Consider the following 18,725-nt stretch of genomic DNA (forward strand, 5'->3'; position numbering starts at 1 on the left):
CTTCCTGTAAACGGCCCGAGGACACTTGGCCCAGCAGCTCGGGTCTCAGGTGGTGTGGGCAGTGCAAAGCACACGGGCCTGGACTTGTACTCCAGGGCCCTTGGGAACATTGCTGAGCCCCACGGGGCCTCAGTTTCCTCATCTGTATGAAGGCGGTGCCTGCACCCCTCACTCCCGGTGCCTGACTCCACAACGTGGGGGCCTGGGCCTTGGTTGGCCCAGAGAGACCCTCTGGAGGGAGCCTGTCCACCACCGGCTGTTCCCAGTCCTGCACCACACCCCCTCTCCCCAGGCCCATCTTCCGCCTTCTCCTGGAAGATCCTTCCAGCAAGTTCCTTTTTCTGAACTGAAGTCCCCGAAATGCGTGAGTGCGCACGTGCCGGCGAGGCAGGGCTGCTCTGGGGAAGGGTGACGCAGCACCCAGCGGGCCGTGGTGCGGAGCAGGATCCGAGCTCCACCCAGGGACCCCCATGACTTCGCCGCCCCAGGCCTCGTGGGCAGACTTCCGAGGAACTGAGTCTCCACCTTTGGCCAGAAACGCCCCAACTCCTGGCATGAGGCGCGTGTCCCGTTCATGTTTAGGATTCAGTTCGGGCTTTATTTTACCTCAAGGCCCAGAAGGTCCTGCCTGTTTCTGTGCCGGGTTTAAGCTGGAGAACCTGTGACCCCATATCCAGGCATTTTCATGCAGGTGCATGTCCGTGTGTTCCGGAACCGTGGCCACCTGGGACAGACTTCACCAGACTTGGTCCCCGGTGGGGAGCCTTCCCCACGTAGCCCGGCCCAGCAGCACGTGTGCAGAGGCTCCCTGTCCCCGGCCCTCCAGTACGAGGCCCTGTGCTTGTCCCATTAACAGCCCCATTCCACAGACGCAGAAGCTGAGGCTTGGACAGAGAGCTCCTGGCCCAGTGGAAGGAAAGCACAGCAGGACCGAGCTCACTGTACCTGGCTGGGCTTGGAGAACCTTCCCAGCGAGCTTTCCCTGCCCCGCCCCACCCCTTTCGGGAGCCGGGGAATACCTGGGCCCGGTCGGGGCGGGGAGAGGCCCAGTGGCTGCAACGGGCCACGGGGTCAGGCTGCAGAGAACCTTCCCATCCCCGGGCCATGGCCTTCTACCACAGTGCCACGGAGCAGCAGCCACATTCTTGGTAACTTTTTTGCTTTTATTGCCAAGTTCAAATTTACCAGGAAGTTCCAGTTTTCATTTCCACCCTCGTGTTCGGTGCCCACAGAGCATGAGTCACACAGGCAAGAGCAGGTACTTCCCTGGAACCGTCCCTTGGCCCAGAAGCACAAGGGTTTCCCAACCCCTACTCCTCTGCGGGACAAGAATTATTTACACGTTTTCACTTCAGAGGGAACATAAGGAACCCTGATAGTTGATGCCCAATGTCAAACATAACTACGTTACATATTTCTTATTTATTGCGTCTAGAGAAGAAGATGAGACTCCGTTCACGCCGTGCCTTTATTTCTAACAGTGCATCTGGAGACCTTAGAGAAATCTAGTGTATGTCTTTAAAGAGGTATGTGTCTTCACTCCCTCCCCGGGCCAGGGGTTGCTAATGCAGGGGCTGAGGTGGGGGGGAAGCTGCCTTCTGCAGGGAGCAGGGAGCAGGGAGCAGACAGGCTGGGCGGAGGGAAAGGGGGCAGGGAAGGCCTGCAGGGGTGCGCACCCTTCTCCCGCCCATCCCTGGGACGGCGGTCTTTGCCCCACATTCCCGCTGTGGCTTTGGGGCTGCTGCTGGAGAGCTCCTGGCCTCAGCCTGCCTGACCTTCACTGAGCGGTGCACTCGCTGGCTCAAGTCCCCGAACTGGAAGGACATACGCTTCTTCACAGCAACTTGCAAAGCTAAGGTTTGAGGGTTCATGGGGCCGACCCTGCCCCTGACGTGGTGAGCCCAATGGGCCCAAGGGACTTGAGGAGGGTGGGCGCTGCCCTTCTCTCTGCGGGGACGTGGAAACAGTAGGCTGGGCGGGCTTGGCGAGTGTGACCCCAGAAGGACACAGTCCCCACGCTTGCTCTGCAAGGACTCCCGTCTCTAGCTCTTTCTGCCAGACCCTGGAGTCCTGGCACTACCCTGTCTGGGCCGGCCTGCCTCCGAGTGCCCTGCTGTTAGGTTTGCGGGGTGTTCCTGAAGACGCGCCTGCTCCCACCGTGATGGTCACGACCTAGCACGGCAGGTTCTCCATCGGAGCCAAGACGGCTGCCTGCCTCCTCCAGACCCCAGGCCTGCACAGACAAGGATGCAGCCTCCTCCTCACCCACAAGGCGACGGGAGGCCGTGGTTAAGGAAGACCCGCCCCCACCCCATAGCTACAGTGTCCCGCTGAGGCAAGCCGCAGGACCAACACTGCAAGCCCGCCTCCGGGACAGGCTGCCGAAGGACCTCCCGCTGAGCCACTGGTAATGTCTCCTTCATTGTTCGGTCGACGTGAAGCTGGCTGGAGCCGCTGAATTTCAGAGGGCAGGCTGCTGGTCCTGGAGCGGGGGCCTCGGTCCATCTGCGTGGGCCTGTTCTTTATGATAATGCCACCGGGCTGGGAAGTCACTCGCCTTCTGTCATTTCTGCCACCTCACCGCTGCAAAGCCAGAGCGCCAGCCTGCTCTTCTGTCCAAGCCAAAGATCAGGCAGGACGTGTGGCCAGCTGCTGGCCCCTATGGCTGATGTCGTGCCCGTTCCTGTCAGGGACCGCCTGACCCCTTCTCCCATCCCACCTGCCTTTCCTTCCTGGAGGGGCTCTGTGGATGGTCACGGCTCAGTCCTGGAATTTCTGCATGCATGGCCTTCTTCGCTGGCCTGGGGCTCTCCCCTGTTGAAGTGGGTGAGCACGCCTACGCCAGGGCCTCTGATGATGGATAGCCCTGTCCCCACGGGCGCCGCGGCCCTCCTTGGCGGGCTCTGTGACTGCAACGGGGTGACAGAGGCCATAAGGCCCGCGGTCCTTGACCAGGCAGATGGTCCCCGGGCCCGTGTGTGCTGGCACTCCGGGCGGGCATAGGAGAGGAAGGTGTGGAAGGTCTGGCCGCTGACCCAGGAGAGGCGACGGTCACCTTGCCTGGTGAAGCAGACAGGAACCGTGTGGGTGCCCGGGCACATCTGGCCCAAAGGGAGAAGCAACAGTGGAGTTTTCATTTTTAAAAATCAGCTTGTGTCTCTGCAACGGCAGCCGAGAGGGACAGTGGCACGCCTGAGCTCCCAGGACAACTGGTCGAGATGGGACGTGTCCCTGCGGCGGGTGGGACCTGGCCCTTGGGCGTTGCCCCGGCCATGCGGAGGACGACCTCTGTAACCTCCTCTTTCCAGCATGGCCACGGGCCGGAGTCTGCAGGGTCCCAGTGGCTCTCTCCAAAGGGAGGTGGCGAGAACTGAAGGTGACGCTGGGAAGCCATCCTGACTGGTTTCAGTCCAGAGAGATGACGGATGGGTCCTGAGCGGGGGAGCTGGCTGGCAGGGCCCCTTTCCTGGGAAGATCTTTCGGGAAACGCAAGGCGCCTTGGCTACTACCACAGAGAAACTTTTGGTCCTCTCCGCTCTGTGTGTACCTGAGAATACATGTATCTCCCTTATCTTTGTTTAAAAAATAAGCTAAACTTTCCAGGAAGGTACTTATCATTCCACAGGCTTGCAGGGTTAGTGAGTGGGAGAGGAGTAAGGACACGGGGAAAGCCAGACTGAGAGCTTCGGACACAACGCTGGGAAGTTCGAGGGAAAATGAAAATGAAATCTTAACGGTACTATTATGCTTTTAACGTGACGTCAAACCTTAAGGGCTGAGGATTCTTTTTTTGGACTTTTTTCCTTTTTTTTTTAAATAGATGCTTTTTAAATAAATGCTTTTCATCTGCTGCCAAAAGTGGAAATAAATATCCAAAGGAGATGCTTATCGAAGTTTGTTTCTCTAAAAATTTCTACCCAGTGTGAATTGGTCCATTTGTTCCGGGCACACTGGGCGTGGCGGCCAGGGAGCTTCTAGACTGTGGAGCGGCTGGCTGGTGGGGAGGGGGGCGGGGGTCCTGCCACCCCAGGGTCACCAGGCTCAGAGACCAGGAGGCTGATCTCTGCCCCGACGCGGCCGCCTGGTTATCGGGGCTCACTGCGGTGTCGCCACCGGGTCCAGCCTGCTCCCCAAGACGTGCAAAGTGAAACGGGAATTCAAACGGAGCGAAGGAGGGTGAGCAGAGATGGCAGACGTGGTTCCTGGGGCCACGGGGACCGTGGGTGCTCCCGATGTGTCTCTGAGTCAGCTATCCTGGGTCCCTGCCAGCGGGGCCACACACACAAAGGGAGGCCGCTCGGCGCCCACTCAGTGCTCGGCGGGGCCCGCTGGCTCCGGGGGTGCGGCCTCCTCGCTGGGCGTCGCTGTGCCCACCGTGGCGGGCGGCGCGGGGATGCCGGTGAGGGTGCGGAGGCTGTGGGGGTCGACAGGAGGGACGAGGGTCAGCGACTCCACGCTCAGCGTGTCGGCAGTGTCCTCACAGAGCAGGGAGATGGTGGGCTGCTGGGTGGGGATGAGGCTGGGGGACAGGCTGACTGTCTCCGCGTCTGCGCTCCTTGCCAGGCTCTTGCTGGGCCTGGCCTCTGCTTCCGTTTCGTTGACGATCACCAACTGGCTGGGAAGATGAGGCTGAGGCTGTTCCATAGTTATGGGGTCATCTGGGCGGGGGGAGAGAGAACAGGCGTACACTTAGTCCCAAGACACTCTGCTCCTGCCGGTACCCTCTGCTCCCGTCCTGCACAAAGGCCCAGGGACATCTGGGTGGGAGACGGTGGTGCTGGGGGGACAGCTTGTCTCCACGTCCTCCTTCTGGGGACACAGGAGCTGGTAAATCCAGTCTTCCCTAGGCCTGGGGAGAAATCTGTCAGGGCCCAGGGCTACCCTGACTTGTGGTGTGAGAGAACAATTAGGGGCCTGTGCAAAATCAATGGGCAGATGATGGCGCCAGGAAGCCGCCTGGGCGGGCTCCGCTTGAGGGAGAGCCTTGGACCACCTGCCCAGTGAGTAAATACGTGTTTACGGAGGAAATAGGCTTGGATGTGCTTATCGCTTCAGGCCATTTCCAGAGCCTACATTTGGTAGTATTTACCCAAGGGGGAACTCGCTGCGATAGTTAAAAAACAAAACCAAACAACAACCAAAAGGGATTCTGTGCAACTCTGCTGCTTGCAAAACCAAAACAAAATCTGACTGTGGTTTGTCTCCCGCTCCTTCTCTGTGAGCTCAGTTAGCGCCTAGACAGGGGCCAGTCCGATCCTGAGTGTCCCCATGGGGGTCACGGAGAGAAACCAGGGCAGGGGGGAAGGCAGGGGAGGCTCCGCCCAGTGCAGTTATTTTTGGAGTGGCAATTTCTTTTTTTTTGGTGCTTTTCAAAATCCTTGATTAGATTACAGACAAATGGCCTATCTGCTTTCCAATGACGAGTCTGCCGGGACAGAACGGCAGCTGAGATTGGCGCTCACGGTGGAAAACATCCTCCCGACGCTGAGCGCCGGTAATCTGGAAGCATCAACAAGAAGGCCAAGCGCATCTCACTCGGAAAGCAAATACCTTATCTGTACAGTTTTGGGGGTTGACCAGGCATCAGCAGGAGGTACTGATGATGGGGTGTTGAGCCATGAGTCAGCGGGACGCTGGGAAGGATGGTTGACATGTTTTGTTCGAGGGGATTCGAACTAGGTGGGTTTTTTTTTTCCTTTTTTTAAGTTAAGCCAAAACAAAACAGAACTGCAAACTGAACATACGGCAAGAAAACGGAAAAACCAAGAGCAAAAGAAAACCGAAGGGCGTAGAGAATGGGATGCGGGAGAGAAGAGGCTCCCCACCGTAGAAAGAAAGCACAAGCAATGGGTTGAGCTTCCCAGAGAATACGACGGCGTTTCTTCCCCCAGGGCTCCTGGGCAAGACAGGCTCTCAAAGATTCCAGAAAATTCCTCCTTAAGGCCTTTTTTGTTTTCCTTCTTTTCATTATTACTATGTGTGTGTGTGCGCGTGTATATATATTTATTTATTTTAAAGAGAAATAAGGCCCCGAGAAAACCACTCCACGGGGCTTTGGGTCTGTCCTGGCTCCGGGGGTGGGTGGCGGTGAGCACTAGCGGAAAATGTGATTAAGGCGGTGAGCTTGAGCCCAGAAATAACTGAATAAAATAGCTGAATAAACACTCCACGCGCATTCTGGTTTCTCCGCATCTCCCTGCACTCGCTCCGCTCAGCGAGCACACCCTCGCAGCATGGGCTGCCTTGCACGCGCAGGCTCACCGTCTGGGCCCGCGCGGTCTACCTGCTGCTCATCAGAGCGTGTGGCCCCTTTGGGGGCTCACCTGCTCTGGCCGCCTCCACCTGGCTTCCAGGGAGGGCGGGCACGGCTACCGGCCTGCATACCAACACATCCGCGTAAGCTCAGCTGCTGACAAGGCAGTTCAGAAATGACTAATTCTCCAAATGGCACTTTTGTGCCATCTGGAGACAGAGCTGCCAAAGCATTTCCTTCATGTTCTCTCGAAACTTCTTGTAAGAGTTCCCTCTTTGCTCATTTGCATGCAGATATTCAAAAAAGCTGGCAAACCTCTTTCCCTGATCCCTAATGGGTTTTCTTGGGGGACGAGCATAATCGAGGATATGACAATTTGCCCTCAAATATAGTTAAAAACCAACAAACCAACAAACAATATTACACGTGCACAAAATTGGTTTCTTCTTTAAGAAAGGAACCAACAATTTTTATTAAGAGGGTCGGGATTTTTTTTGCTTAAGAATAGCCTTTTTTAATTTTTATAGGAAAAAAAAATAACCTCTCACCCATCACCTACAACACCTTTTTTTTTTAAACCTAAAAATTTTTTCCTGAATGTGATCTATAAATATATCCATTCCAAGGGGAATGAAAAAGGAGATCTTTTTCACCAGGGGAAAATAACCCAACGAAGACACATGCTCCGGTCCAGGGCTGAGCCCTTGGTTTTGTCTCCCTGCTGGTGTTTTTGGCTGGAAGGCCACAAGTAGAGGCCTGGCCCTGAAAATGAGAGATTTGGAGAACATTCTGGTTTCCTGGCCAGGAGCCAGGGAGAAGAGCGGCGGCCTAAGTGGGAAGTTCTGGATGTCCAGGGTTCCGTGAGACATGCTTGGCCTCCCGATGCAGTAGGTCCCAAAGTCCCTGACCAGCACCCTCCAGAAGCTGATCTTCAGCTTTGGGGCAGGGGCTGGGCTGGCCCTCACCAAGTGACGGTTTCCAGGAAAACTTTGGGTTTGCGGCCGCTGTGCTCAGACTGGGAGAGGGGGACTGAGTGTGTGCGTTCGAATGTGTGTGTGTGTGCGTGTGTGCGCGTGTAGGGGGTCAGCAGAGCATAACAGGGCAGAGGGCAGAGCTCAGAAGAAGCAGCTTTAAATGCAAAAGAAGGCAAAAGGCTCCTGACGGGGGTGGGGTGGGGTGGGGGGGGTGGGGGTGGGGGTGGGAGGCCCCCAAGGGAAACCCTGAAGGTTTACCCTGAAGGTGGGGAAGGTGGGAGGGAAGGCGGGGAGCAGGCAGATGCGAGGGGCCCTGTGCCGGGAGCTGGCCTGGGTCGGCGGCCACCTGGAACGCGTAAGTATGGGGATGATGGAGTCGCCCCCCAACAAGTGCCTGCGGAGGTGGGGGAAATGGCTTTGGCCCCTGGCTGAGGCGGGACTGAATCCACTACTGAGCTTCGAGCAAGGTTGGGGGAGAGAGGGGGAGGAAAAGAAAAAGAGAACCTAGTTGACTTCTTGGTTGCTTTTTGCAAATTCTACTGCTCAACCCCCGTGGTCTAACCTGGGGGGCCCCCCCGGGGGACTGGGCTGGAGAACCCCCCACAGCTGGGCAGTCCATGGAGAAGGTCAGCATTTCCAGGCTGCCCGAGGCTCAAGGGCCAGGGATCCCCCCAGCCCAGGTGAGGCCGGAGGGGAATGGAAGAACGGGCTTCGGGGAAGCTGGGGAGATGGCGGCTTGGAGGAGGTGGCCCAGGTCTGGTCCCCCAAGGCCCAGCGAGGCCCCGCTTGCGGTGCACAGCCCGCCGCCCAGGAAGGCCGCGGCGGGGCGTGTGTGGGCCGTGCAGGCTAGCGGATGAGACCTGCCTGAGTCGCCTGTGAGAGGTGCCGTGACAGCTGCCGTTCGAAGCACTAAACCCAGTGGCCGCCGTGACTGTCGGCCTCCGACAGGCTGAACACTCGCCGGCGTCCTTTCCTGCCACTCCTGACTAGAGGGAAACACAGCGACAGGTCAGAAAGAGCCTTCAACAATGGGACAGAGAAAGGGGACGCGGAGAGGGGTGCAGAACAGTGGCAGATGTCCAGCGCGGACGAGAGCGTGAACGGAGCAGGATGGGGCCTCGGCGGGGGCTCAGGACAGCTGCGGGGGGCACAGCCCTTCTGAGCAGGTGATGCCCCCACCGGGCCCCACCAGGGCGACGTGCTGTCACCACAGCTAGGGACCCAACTGTGTGCTCACTCGTGGGGCTCACTTGAGGGTCAAGACAGCGAAGGTTCAGTCCTGTTGGAAAGGAAAAGACTGGGGGGTAGTTGGCAACGCGGGGTGTCTGTCGGTGAGAGACCTCCAGGGACAGTTTCACGTGTGAACCAGCGGTGATCACGAGGGCCCGGCACCCCAGGGACCATCTGAGGAGGGAAAGCTGTGCAGCTGGGGGAAGGGAGCCCAGCCAGCTAGTGAAACAAGCAGATTTCCGACCCTCGACTGATGAGGCCCATGGTTCCTGACGTCGCCACACTAAAGCCAACAGCCCAACTCGGGGAGGTCTGGGCAAGCCCTGGACCCCTCCCCAGCTGCAGGGTGCCGCTCTCCAGAAGACACTCACTCGGCTGCTCTGAACCTTTGGAGACCAAGACCAAGCCACAGTGGAAAGGCCTGAGACCAGGTGCCGAGCGGCCAAGGCTGGGTTCTAATCGGCTGAAACAAAAAAGTTAGGAGCATCTCCCTGGGAAAGAAGGAACCGTACTCTCAGACACAACCACGGGATTCAAGCAAAGCTGAAAATTAATGCCACAAAACACAACGGGAATACGGCTGATGCCGCGCGGGGCTGTATGCTTAAAAGTCGTTAAAATGGTACGTTGTATGGTATGTGCAGTTTACCACGATAAAAAAAAGATGAACGCCATGGAGAAAACTAGGCAGAAAAGAACATATCTTGCTCAGGGTTTCTGTCCTTAAAGTCCCGCCTGACTGGTAACCAACTTCGGTGACACGCGGGTCAGTCTTGGGCTTGTCTGGCTCCCACTGGGCCCGAAAGGGACCGAGAGCTGGGGGGAAGGTCACGTGTTCAGACAGCCCAGGCAGCAGGTCAGGATGGGGAGAGCAGGACCCAGCCCCTGCCAGGCCTCAACGAACCCTTCCTTCTTCCCATAAAACCCTGGGGGAAGGTCAAAGTGCTCATAATTCCACTGGCCTTTAAAACGGACGACGGAAAGAGCTGACTTCATTTTTAAACAACTGTCTTTTCTCCTCCAAGCAGCTCACCCAGAACATGCGTGAGACCCAGGAGAGCCGGTCACAGAGCTCTAGCCTGAGGAGTTCTCTCACCTGAGCCCGACGCAGGGCATACAAGTGCGAGCGTGTGTGCTGGGCGCGTGTGAACGAGCGTTTGCTGTGTCTGTCAGCTGTGACCCAGAAAGTTTTTCTCAAGTATTCCTACTGGCCCTACATTTGGTTCCAAATTTGGTCTGTTTTCTCTTTTCCGCCGTGTGTTCTCTGCAATTTCAGCTTCTCAAAACCCTGACCAAGTGTTCAAGGAAAAAGAACCCTGCTAACTCCAACCCGGTCATTTGCTCACTGGGGAGCAAGCAGAGGCCTATCAGGCTGGACGAGAGGGCAGCAGGATGCTGGGTCCCAGGATGCTGCCCAGGGCACCAGTCTCCCCAGGCAGCCTTGGGAGCTTTACTGCACTTCCTACAAAGGGCCAGGGGAACAGGTCAGCTCACACATCAGCTGTTAAAACCGGACAATAATTCCCTCGGCACAGCCTTCACAGGTGAATAGCTAACAATGGAAATAAAATACCCTGTTCCCAACTCCTTCTAGCTGGTTTCTTTGGTTGCCAGGGGATTCAGTTGTAACCTTTCCTTCAGTTGGGGGTATCTCTTGTCCCTGATTGGAGGTCCAGCACTTGCAGAAAAAAGCCACTCACCAGCATCCACACTTTGTCCCTGGCATGTGGTGGGGACTCAGAAGCAGGTGCTCCCAGCACAGAGGGCAAACCAGTGACCCTCCAGGAGGTGCCCTTCCCCCTGCGGTAAGGGGCCCTCTGCCAGCGCTGGCCACAGGCCCCCGCCCCATGGGCACATGGGCGGTTCCTCACAAACAGGCTGCCCCTTGGGGTCTGTATGGGAAAGGGCAAGATTTATAGGTAGACCCCAGGGAGAGAGGGAAAAGGAACCAACTTGTCTCCGGCCATATGCCAGGCTCAGCCTGGGTGGGGTGGGGGGGTGGGGCTGTGTGTGACCCCAGGCCCACAGACCCCTGTCCTCATTAACCCCTCAACCTTCGCTTCTGTCCCCGGTGTTGCCGCCTCTGGGAGCCCACTGGGCCCTCCCGTTGCCTCCTGCGCTGCCCGAGCCCCCCGCACCTTTCCTTTGTCAGAGTTCTCAACTGAACACTTCTGTGTGGTCACCCGGTGGCCCCGGCCTCCCCTGCTAGACCGTGCATTCCTTTATTGCCCTCTGTCCCCAGTGCGGCCCACGGCAGGGACTCAACCGAAACCGGGTTGGTTAGCAAACATTAACGTGGAGACAGGGCCCCAAGGTGGGCAGTGAGGAGATGCAGAGAGAGGCCAGACGTGAGGGCCACCCTTGGAGGGACACAAGTGAGATCAGGTCTGACACCCATAAAACCCAAGTCACCCAGACTCAGGGTCCCGTGGGCAGCTGAGAAAATCTGTGTTCAGGATAAACAAGGGCCTCTTGCAAACCCAGGCAGAGAACTTGAGGTCCCCTGGGCTGGACAGAGGGTCGGAGAGGAAAACAACTGAGTATCTAAAGAGTTTTATGGCCTCATTCGGGGATGACCCCATGTGGGCTGTCAGAGGACACGGGGCCATCTGGGGTCCACTGTGTTGCTGACTTTGGGGGATTCGTGGGCTTCTCCCCACCAGGGCCCCACGGCCCAGCCTTGGCTGACAGGGGCAGCACAGTTGCCAGGGTCTCTGTGAATGGGCTGTGGTTTTCGTGGGTTTCTAGAGCAACCACGCACACTGGAAGTAGAAATGCACGTACTTCGCGGGGTACCCCCCCCATGGGGATCTGGACCTGAGGTCCGGGGCTCTGCAGGGCCCCATGGAGGCACCTGAGACAGACTGAGGAACCGCACGGATATTCTGTGGGGTGATTTCAGAAGGTAGACTCTGATTCTGGAATTACTAAGACTGGGGCTTGTGTGTGGGCTCATCCGCTTCCCAGCCGCACTGTCGTGGCCAAGCCCCCGTGTTTCCCACCACAGGGTAAGGTGGAGGGTGGCAAGTCTCAGCAGAGACACGGAAAGCTGGGCCTGCCTCGTCCCCAGATGGATGGCCTTTCTCGTCTGCCTCCCCGACCAAACACCTGCCTGTGCGAAGTGTGGCTTCGAGTGCAGAGAAGCCACCGGAGCTAATTCTGACAGCCAAGAGCCCGGCAGCTGCTTTCCCCACTGGGAACTTCTTAGACTCAGCGGCTCTGGCAGGACAGGGATCAGAAAGCTTCTGATTCAGCACTGCGTCCTCCAAAACCACTTGGGAGGACAAGTGGCCCCTTGACTGGGCGGCAGCTGTCTTCTGCTCTCCCGGCTGGGTGGGCTGCGGGGAGAGGCCCAGGCCCATCCCGCCGCCTCGGCCCGACTGTGGCCAGCCCGTGGGCGGTACGTCTGGGGAGGAGGCAGCATGGGACCAGCCTGTGCCCATCAGAAGCCTGAACACCAAGCCGCTGCTCCGGGCCGACGTCCCGAAGAGCACCCAACCTGACAAAACCTCCCTTCCAGCATCCACTTCCTGTCCAGCACAGCCCGGGGAGACAGCAGGCGCACGGCGGCCCCGCCTGGGTAGGCCCGCCCTTAGGAGGAACATGGACACCTCCTGTGCTGTGTTCCAGGTGGACCCAGGAAGCTGGAGCCCAGCCTGGAAGTTGGCCATTGGGAGGCTAAGGGAATGTGGCCCTCCCAAGACCTGACACCCCGGCCTGGGACTCCCGTCGCCAGGCCCCTAGACAGCGAGCCGTGTGTGGGTTCCGATGCTCTCTCTTTCCAGGATCAGGATCTGGGTCCTCAGTTCAGGGTGAAGTGTGGGCTGCCTGGCAGGCTGGCCCTTTGTCAGGGGTGAGTGATTTCAGTGTCTGCAGAGACTCGGACAGGCACGCTGGGCTGCAGACTTTTACTGTCAGGCAGCATAAAAAATGGGGACTTGCACGCTTGCCTCCACAGGCCTGCCGGGGATGCACGGAACGGGGGCAGGCACTCAGGAGAGTCTGACCGTCACTTAGCGACTGGCGCTGTCGGGCTATGTGGCAGTCAGGCTCACAGCCCCAGCACTTCTGATGAGAAGGCAGGTCACTGGCACCGAGCAGGGGATGGTGCAAAGCCAAAGCCCCTAGGTCCGCGCTCACGTGAACATGTGCAAACACAGACCTGATTCTGACCATCGTGGGTCTGGGCTGGTTTCAGTTTTAGGCGAAAAAGTATATGGCTCGTCTGTTTGCTAAGCTGTTGTCTGTGCCTTTTTAAACATGAAAGAAAGGCATACATAGCTCCACCGGGAAGAGACCTTCGCCCAAAATGCAATCGTAAGTCTACGTGAGTTGGGTGCACACGACACAAAAACAGAAGCGTGTATACGCAGGCAGCACGAGGGTGCACACACAAGCCCGTGAACACACAACCCTGCCCTTCCGTCCCCAGAGCCAGCCAGCGGGAGATCAGGCTGCAGAGGAGGGTGGAGGGCTGTTCCCAGCTTCTGGAGAAAGCGCCATCTGAATGTCCCACTGTGGACCTGCAGCCAACCTCAGATGGGGCTCCAAAACAGCTCAGACAAGGCGGCCTCCTCCCCTAGGCTGGGGCTGGGAGGGGGCGGGGGGGAGGAACAGGTGCCTAGTGGAAGAGGGTTAGGATGACCCTGGAGCCTGTGATAGATGGATGCTGGCAGGAAGGGGGGAGGTTGCCGGGAGCAGGCAGGGTTAACCCTTCGCTGGGCGATGTGGGACCTGACAGTCCCGGAGGGGAGAGTGCACCGAAGGAGATCCCGCACTGAGGGAATGAGAGCTGGGGGCCCTCAGTTTCCTGGCGCCACCGCTGGGGCTCATGCCCTGCATGGGGCTCTTATCACGACCCCCTCGATCCGCCACCGAACAAGAGTTTGGTCAGGCGCCCTGAGGCAGGATGGGTCAGAGGTCTGGATGGGGCCTTAAAGGAATAGCGAAGGACATGGAGGGTTCCCAAATGAGGGTGCAGACCAGAGTCCCTGGGGGCCTCCCAAATCAGAGCTGCTGGGGGCCCTCTGGACACAGGGGGTCCTGCTGCTGGGGCATGAAGCTTCGTGCACCCTCAAGCCCATCCCCAGCATCCCTGCTTGGGCCCTGCCCCTCTGGCTGCATTGTAGAGCCATGGGGTTCGCGAAAAAACCCTGGTGCCTTGCCCCTGGGGTCTCACCGGGCCCAGTGAGGCACTCATGCGCGAGGGGTCACGGCGGCTGAGAACACAGGGAGCGCCCCCTCGTCTCCCTGTAGCCTCCCTGCTCATGGGGTCTGTCCGCACAATGCCTGCCCTTGTCTGAGGCCCCCGGAAGGCGAGACGGGACTCCGGCACGTTCCGACAGACTCTCAAAATGTATACACTGGGTCACAGACGATGGACTGCACCACGTGTTTACAGAGAAAACTGGTACGTTATGAAGGAAAGAACAAATTAGCAGGGACACAATGCTTCTGCCAGGTCCAAAGCATCCGGTCTGGGAGACCCCTCCTTGTGGAGGTGGTAATGGGGCAGAGGCAGGCTGGGCAGCCGTCCATCCCCTCCGGCTCTGCGGTCAGGGAAGGCCTTTCTCGGCGGCGGGCCAGCCCGGAAAAGGAGTGGTCCTCCCCTGCTGGGAGCTAACCCAGCCAACGCTGCATCAGAACGAACACAGAACCCCAAGCGGCGGTGTCCCCAAACACGGTGGCAAGGAGGAGCTGGGCAGGGGGTCATTGGTCTCAACCCGGAGTGATCGCAGAGTTCCCCGAAGTCCCCCCCGCCATCCCCACCCCGCACCGTGTCACGCGGCCCATACCTGACGGGCTCTGGGTGGCGGAAGGGGTGGACGATGAGCCGGCGCCCCCGGAGTCACAGTGGCTGGCACTCCCACTACTGCTGGGGCTCCCGCTGGCAGACGCTGACAACGGGGATGGCGAGCTGTGCTGGTTTATGCACTGGGCCACGGCAAAGCCTGCAAGACAGGTGGAGAGGTGACCGAGTAGGAAGAAACAAGAAGGCCTAGCAGGAGGAGGGCCACACACCCCGATTTCGGGGGAGATGCCACAGGGCAAGCTGCACTTCAAAGGTGGTGCTGGGGACCTTAATGTAATGGCTACCCCCCCAACCCCAGCCCAACCCGGCCCCTTGAAGAGTCCCCAGTTGACCTCGCTGGCCATGGGCGTGACCTGGACACACTTCAAAGCCATTTCAAGGAAGAGGGTGCAGCCGGCCAGAGTGCCGAGGGCCCGGAGCCATAAATCAGAGTGCCTGACTCTGGCTCCGCGAAGGGTTTGCCGTGCTCTTGAAGGGGACACGCAGCCTTGGGGCTTCAGAGACATGCTGGTGAAATTCACACACGGACTGGGGACGGCCTCCTAGCACAACCTTGGGGCCTTCGCTAATGTGCCCGAGTTGACAAAGGCAGGGCCCTGGGCAGGAGGGGAGGGGCCCGCGAGTCTCTCCCTGCCACAGGCTCTGCTTAGCTCTGGAGGCTCTGCTGGGTTTGGTACGGGAGGAACAAAAGCTCCTGCTTGCAGAGTTCCACATGCCCTTGGAGCAACTCTGGGTTCAGAGACGAGGACCACCCATTTGTGAGGCCTGCGGCCTTCCAGGCACTAGGGAGTGGGGGGAGCCCCACGCTTTGGAGATACTTGGAATTGGGCAGGCTCTGCTCCCCATGCAGAAACACCAGAACGCGTACCTAGGACTCCCCTCGGGTCAACCTCACTAGCTGGGAATGTTTTTGTCACTAAGTTCTTGTCACCGCACTCTACTGGGGGTACGGTGGGGCACAGGGCTTGGCACACAGGGAGAGTGGAGTGTCCTTCAGGATGAAAGGAGGCCCATCTGAATGAGCCCGTCTTGGAGCCCCTTCCCTGCAGACCACGGCTTTCTGTCCTTTCCACTGCCTGCCTTCCTAAAGGGCCGTAGCTTCTGATTTTATTCACTAAACACAGGAAAGCTTCCACGGAACAAAAGCCCTGAGGATCCCAGGGGGCTACGAGGACGGGACCGTGGTGGCTTCTGCCTCAGCCCCCACAAGCTGGGCAGGACCACGGTCGAGGCGCTCTGTGGAGCCTGATGCTTGTGCCCTGTAATTCAGAACTGGTGCCAAACTGGGGTGGGGATCGGGGTGGGGGGGGACATGTCCTCCTCCTAGCTGACAGTGGGAGGGATCCCACACCCAGCCTGGGCTCCGGCACCACACAAGCTTGTGTTCTCTCCCTCATCTGCTCAAGTACCAGCCGGTGGGACAAGTCCCCACACTATCCGAAGCCCCCTTCACCCTCCTCTGCAGCCGTGGGCAAACACGGGCCTGGCTGAGGGGGGTGGCGACCTGCGGCTTCATCCCCCTACCAGCTCAGGACGAGTGGGACCCCACACCTGTCCAATGTGGAGGGGCTATTTTGTATTAATGTTTGCGGGAAGTGACTTCTGTCTCAGGATTAGCTCTTTAAAAGCCAGGTCTTTATTGTTTTATCGTATTTATTTAATTTAAAAAATTTTTTTTCTTTTTTTCGTTTTGAGTCTCGTGGACACGCAACGTGACATTAGTTTCAGGTGTCCCACTTAGCGATTTGTCAAGTTTATACAGTATCCTGTGTTCCCAAACGTAGCTCCCATCTGTCCCAGGACACCAGCATTAGAGTATGAGCGACTCTGTTTTCCATGCTCCGCTTTTTAAAAAAATTTTTTATTTTATTTTTTTTTATTCCCACGACGTCCTCATTCCTTAACTGGAGGCCTGTATCTCCCTCACCCGCCCTTCGCCTGGGCAAGCGGGAATACCCAGAGCCAGGCCCTCCAAGTTTTGCGACATGATGGCAAGGGGACGTGAGGCCTTGTGGGAGCGGGGGGTGGGTATCTTTCGTGGAGGGCAGAACTCCTCTCCTCCAGTTACTGCGGATGGACGTTTGCTCCGCAGGGAGAAGAGCAGGACTGACCAGCTGGAGTTCCCAAGAAGAGGCCTTACGTGATAGACTGTTGGTAGAGCGGGAGGCTCGGATTAGCTACGGCAGAGGACGGCGAGGCAAATCGGAATGTCAGTCGGGAAGATTCCCAGGGGGCGATCAGCCCGCAGCCCCAGAGCACCGGCTTTATGGCCGCTTACTTCTTAATCACTTCAAGTGGTAAACCCCCAAGTTTACAAGCTGTTAACTTGACTCGAAAATGAATCATGCCTTAACAAATCAAAATGTCAAGATGCGCCCCCCCCCCCCCCCGCCACAACCCGGGCTGCTTATTTATCAGAGCAATGAACACAGGGGCCGCCAAGTGTGGTAACAGGGTTGGGACAAAGCCTTTTATGCCTCCGACAACGCCCTAGCCGGGACAGACGGCTGGTGTGACTGTCACCAAGGTGACCCCTTCTCGTCTGCCACAAGTCTTCCCCGTCAGGCTCTCCAGAGCCCTGGTTGTTTACTGCTCTAAGACCTCCGGGGCTGGGTGTGTGTTCCAGCCAAGGAGAGGCTGAAAACCATGCCAGGAGACTAGTGTGCCTTCATTTGGGGAATGGATGAGGGTCACACCACATACCTTGGGTTTGTGCTGAGAAATAAATAGAAAAAAAAAAAAAAAATCACCAACTTCCAATATCACCTGTTCCCGGGGTCTGGCTGAGCAGAGACAACTGAGTACATCTTCTCCTTGCTGGCTGCTGCCAACACCCCCCTTTCCTTCTTCCCCACTTTGTACTCCTCTCCCTTCCCCCACGGCACTGGGGACCCGGAAAGTCTCAGTGATTTTTTTTTTTTTTTTTTTTTGGCCAGGTGTCCAGATTCTTCCTGTCAGTTCAAGGGGCCCCTTCCCAAGTTGGTCAGCCACTGTACCAGCAGGTCTGACAAGTCAGAGGGCCAGGAGGGCTCTCGAAAGAACTCAGCAATGCCGGTGGCCTGTCCACGGGCTCTTGCTTCATCCTAGCAAGGCGGTTCTTCATGAACCAGCTTTGGTGGAGATGCCAAGGGGCTTTCTGGGCACGAGTCAAACACACATGGACAGCCAAGTATTTGTAAACACGGATGAGCCGGAGATCATGGGACAAGGGCACAGACAGAGAGGCCTCCCTGAGATCTTCTCCAGCAGATAAAATTCTTGGCTCTCCCCGAGTGTGTGTCAAAAACAGCCTGTGAAATGTGTAACAAAGGCCGTACCATTTTCACGCCATCTGAGTCCACGTCTAGAACTTTAGGCTACAGAAGTCACTGTGGACGGACCCCAGAGTGCACGACACCGATGTTCAAAGCACTGGTGTGTGTACCGGGGAGCTGGAGAGCCCACGTGCCCCGCAGTGGGGGAAAAGACCGAATGAATTAGAATATTTCTAGGTGTTGGAATCGTCTGCGGGGGCTTAAGAATGCTGGTGGGAGAGAAGATTAAGCGCAAAGAAAACGCTTGAGGCAGTAGACGAGAAAAGATTGGAAAAAGCATGTCCCACGTGTCCCTGTTGTTGTAACAAAAAAAGAAAGAAAAAAGAATGAAAGAAAGAAAGAAAGAAAGAAAGAAAGAAAGAAAGAAAGAAAGAAAAAAGAAAAGTCAGTCTCTGTCTCCCTCCTTGTGCAGAGTGGACCAGACTGCAGGGATCCGAGCTAAAGTCATGGCAGGATTGGGTGGTTTTATTACATGAATTTTCATTTTAGTTTTTGCACTTGTCTGAATTTTTTCAAGATTCCTACGATGATTATTATTTTGTACCAGAAACAGAAGGGAGAATGAAGGCAGGGGCATGAGCTGGACAGGCTCAAGCTCTCGGGTCCCTAACACACCCCTAGGATCTGCTCTGGCCTCCAGAGCCCTCTTCCCGGGGCTCATTAAGAGCCTCCCCCAAAGCCGGGGCCTGGCCTGGCGCTCCGGCAGCAGGCAGGCCCACACGGATGGCAAGCCCTATCCCCTGCTTTCCAGGAGTGTGGGTTTCACAGTGGGCAGCCCGGGGTCTTCCTGCCGCCCTCTGGCCCCATTCTGCCACTTATTCTGGGAAGATGAACTCATGAGTAACTCTCTGGCATGTGTCAAGCAAGAAATACCACAAAAAGGTCAGCCTTCTATTTTAGGCCCCTTGATAGAGGGAGCACTGGGCTGGGAGTCAGAACCCCAAGCCTGGGTCCAAGCTCTGCCCAAACGGCTTTGGGATCTTGGACAAGGCTCCTCTCCTCCACGGGCCTCCACGTCTTGATGCGGAAAAAGAAGACAGTTAGTGAGGCTCTCTTGGCCTCGATGGCCAATAGTTTTCTTTTTACCCACAAATCTGAATTTGATTTGAACCCTCTGACCTTTATGGGAGGGAGGCAGAGGA

The 18,725-nt window shown here is 57.4% G+C and overlaps 1 protein-coding gene across 5 annotated transcripts in view; it reads right to left on the minus strand.

Annotated features, from left to right (window-relative positions):
* Positions 1-1,133: 1,133 nt before the first annotated feature.
* The window catches only part of CLEC16A (C-type lectin domain containing 16A), a 204,891-nt gene continuing 187,299 nt past the window's right edge, over positions 1,134-18,725 (minus strand). For 4 of the 5 annotated variants that reach the window (XM_045993100.1, XM_045993098.1, XM_045993099.1 and 1 more), the window contains 2 exons: positions 14,253-14,408; positions 1,134-4,658 (listed from right to left, as the gene is read on the minus strand). In XM_045993100.1, the coding sequence (XP_045849056.1) occupies positions 4,309-4,658; positions 14,253-14,408 (506 nt within the window). In that variant the 3' untranslated portion in view covers positions 1,134-4,308. Of the gene's footprint in view, positions 4,659-8,091; positions 8,214-14,252; positions 14,409-18,725 lie in introns of all 5 variants that reach the window. The other variant, XM_045993101.1, reaches the window with a different exon arrangement.

This window comes from Meles meles, chromosome 21 (genome assembly GCF_922984935.1).
Source record: "Meles meles chromosome 21, mMelMel3.1 paternal haplotype, whole genome shotgun sequence".
NCBI classification, from domain to species: domain Eukaryota; kingdom Metazoa; phylum Chordata; class Mammalia; order Carnivora; family Mustelidae; genus Meles; species Meles meles.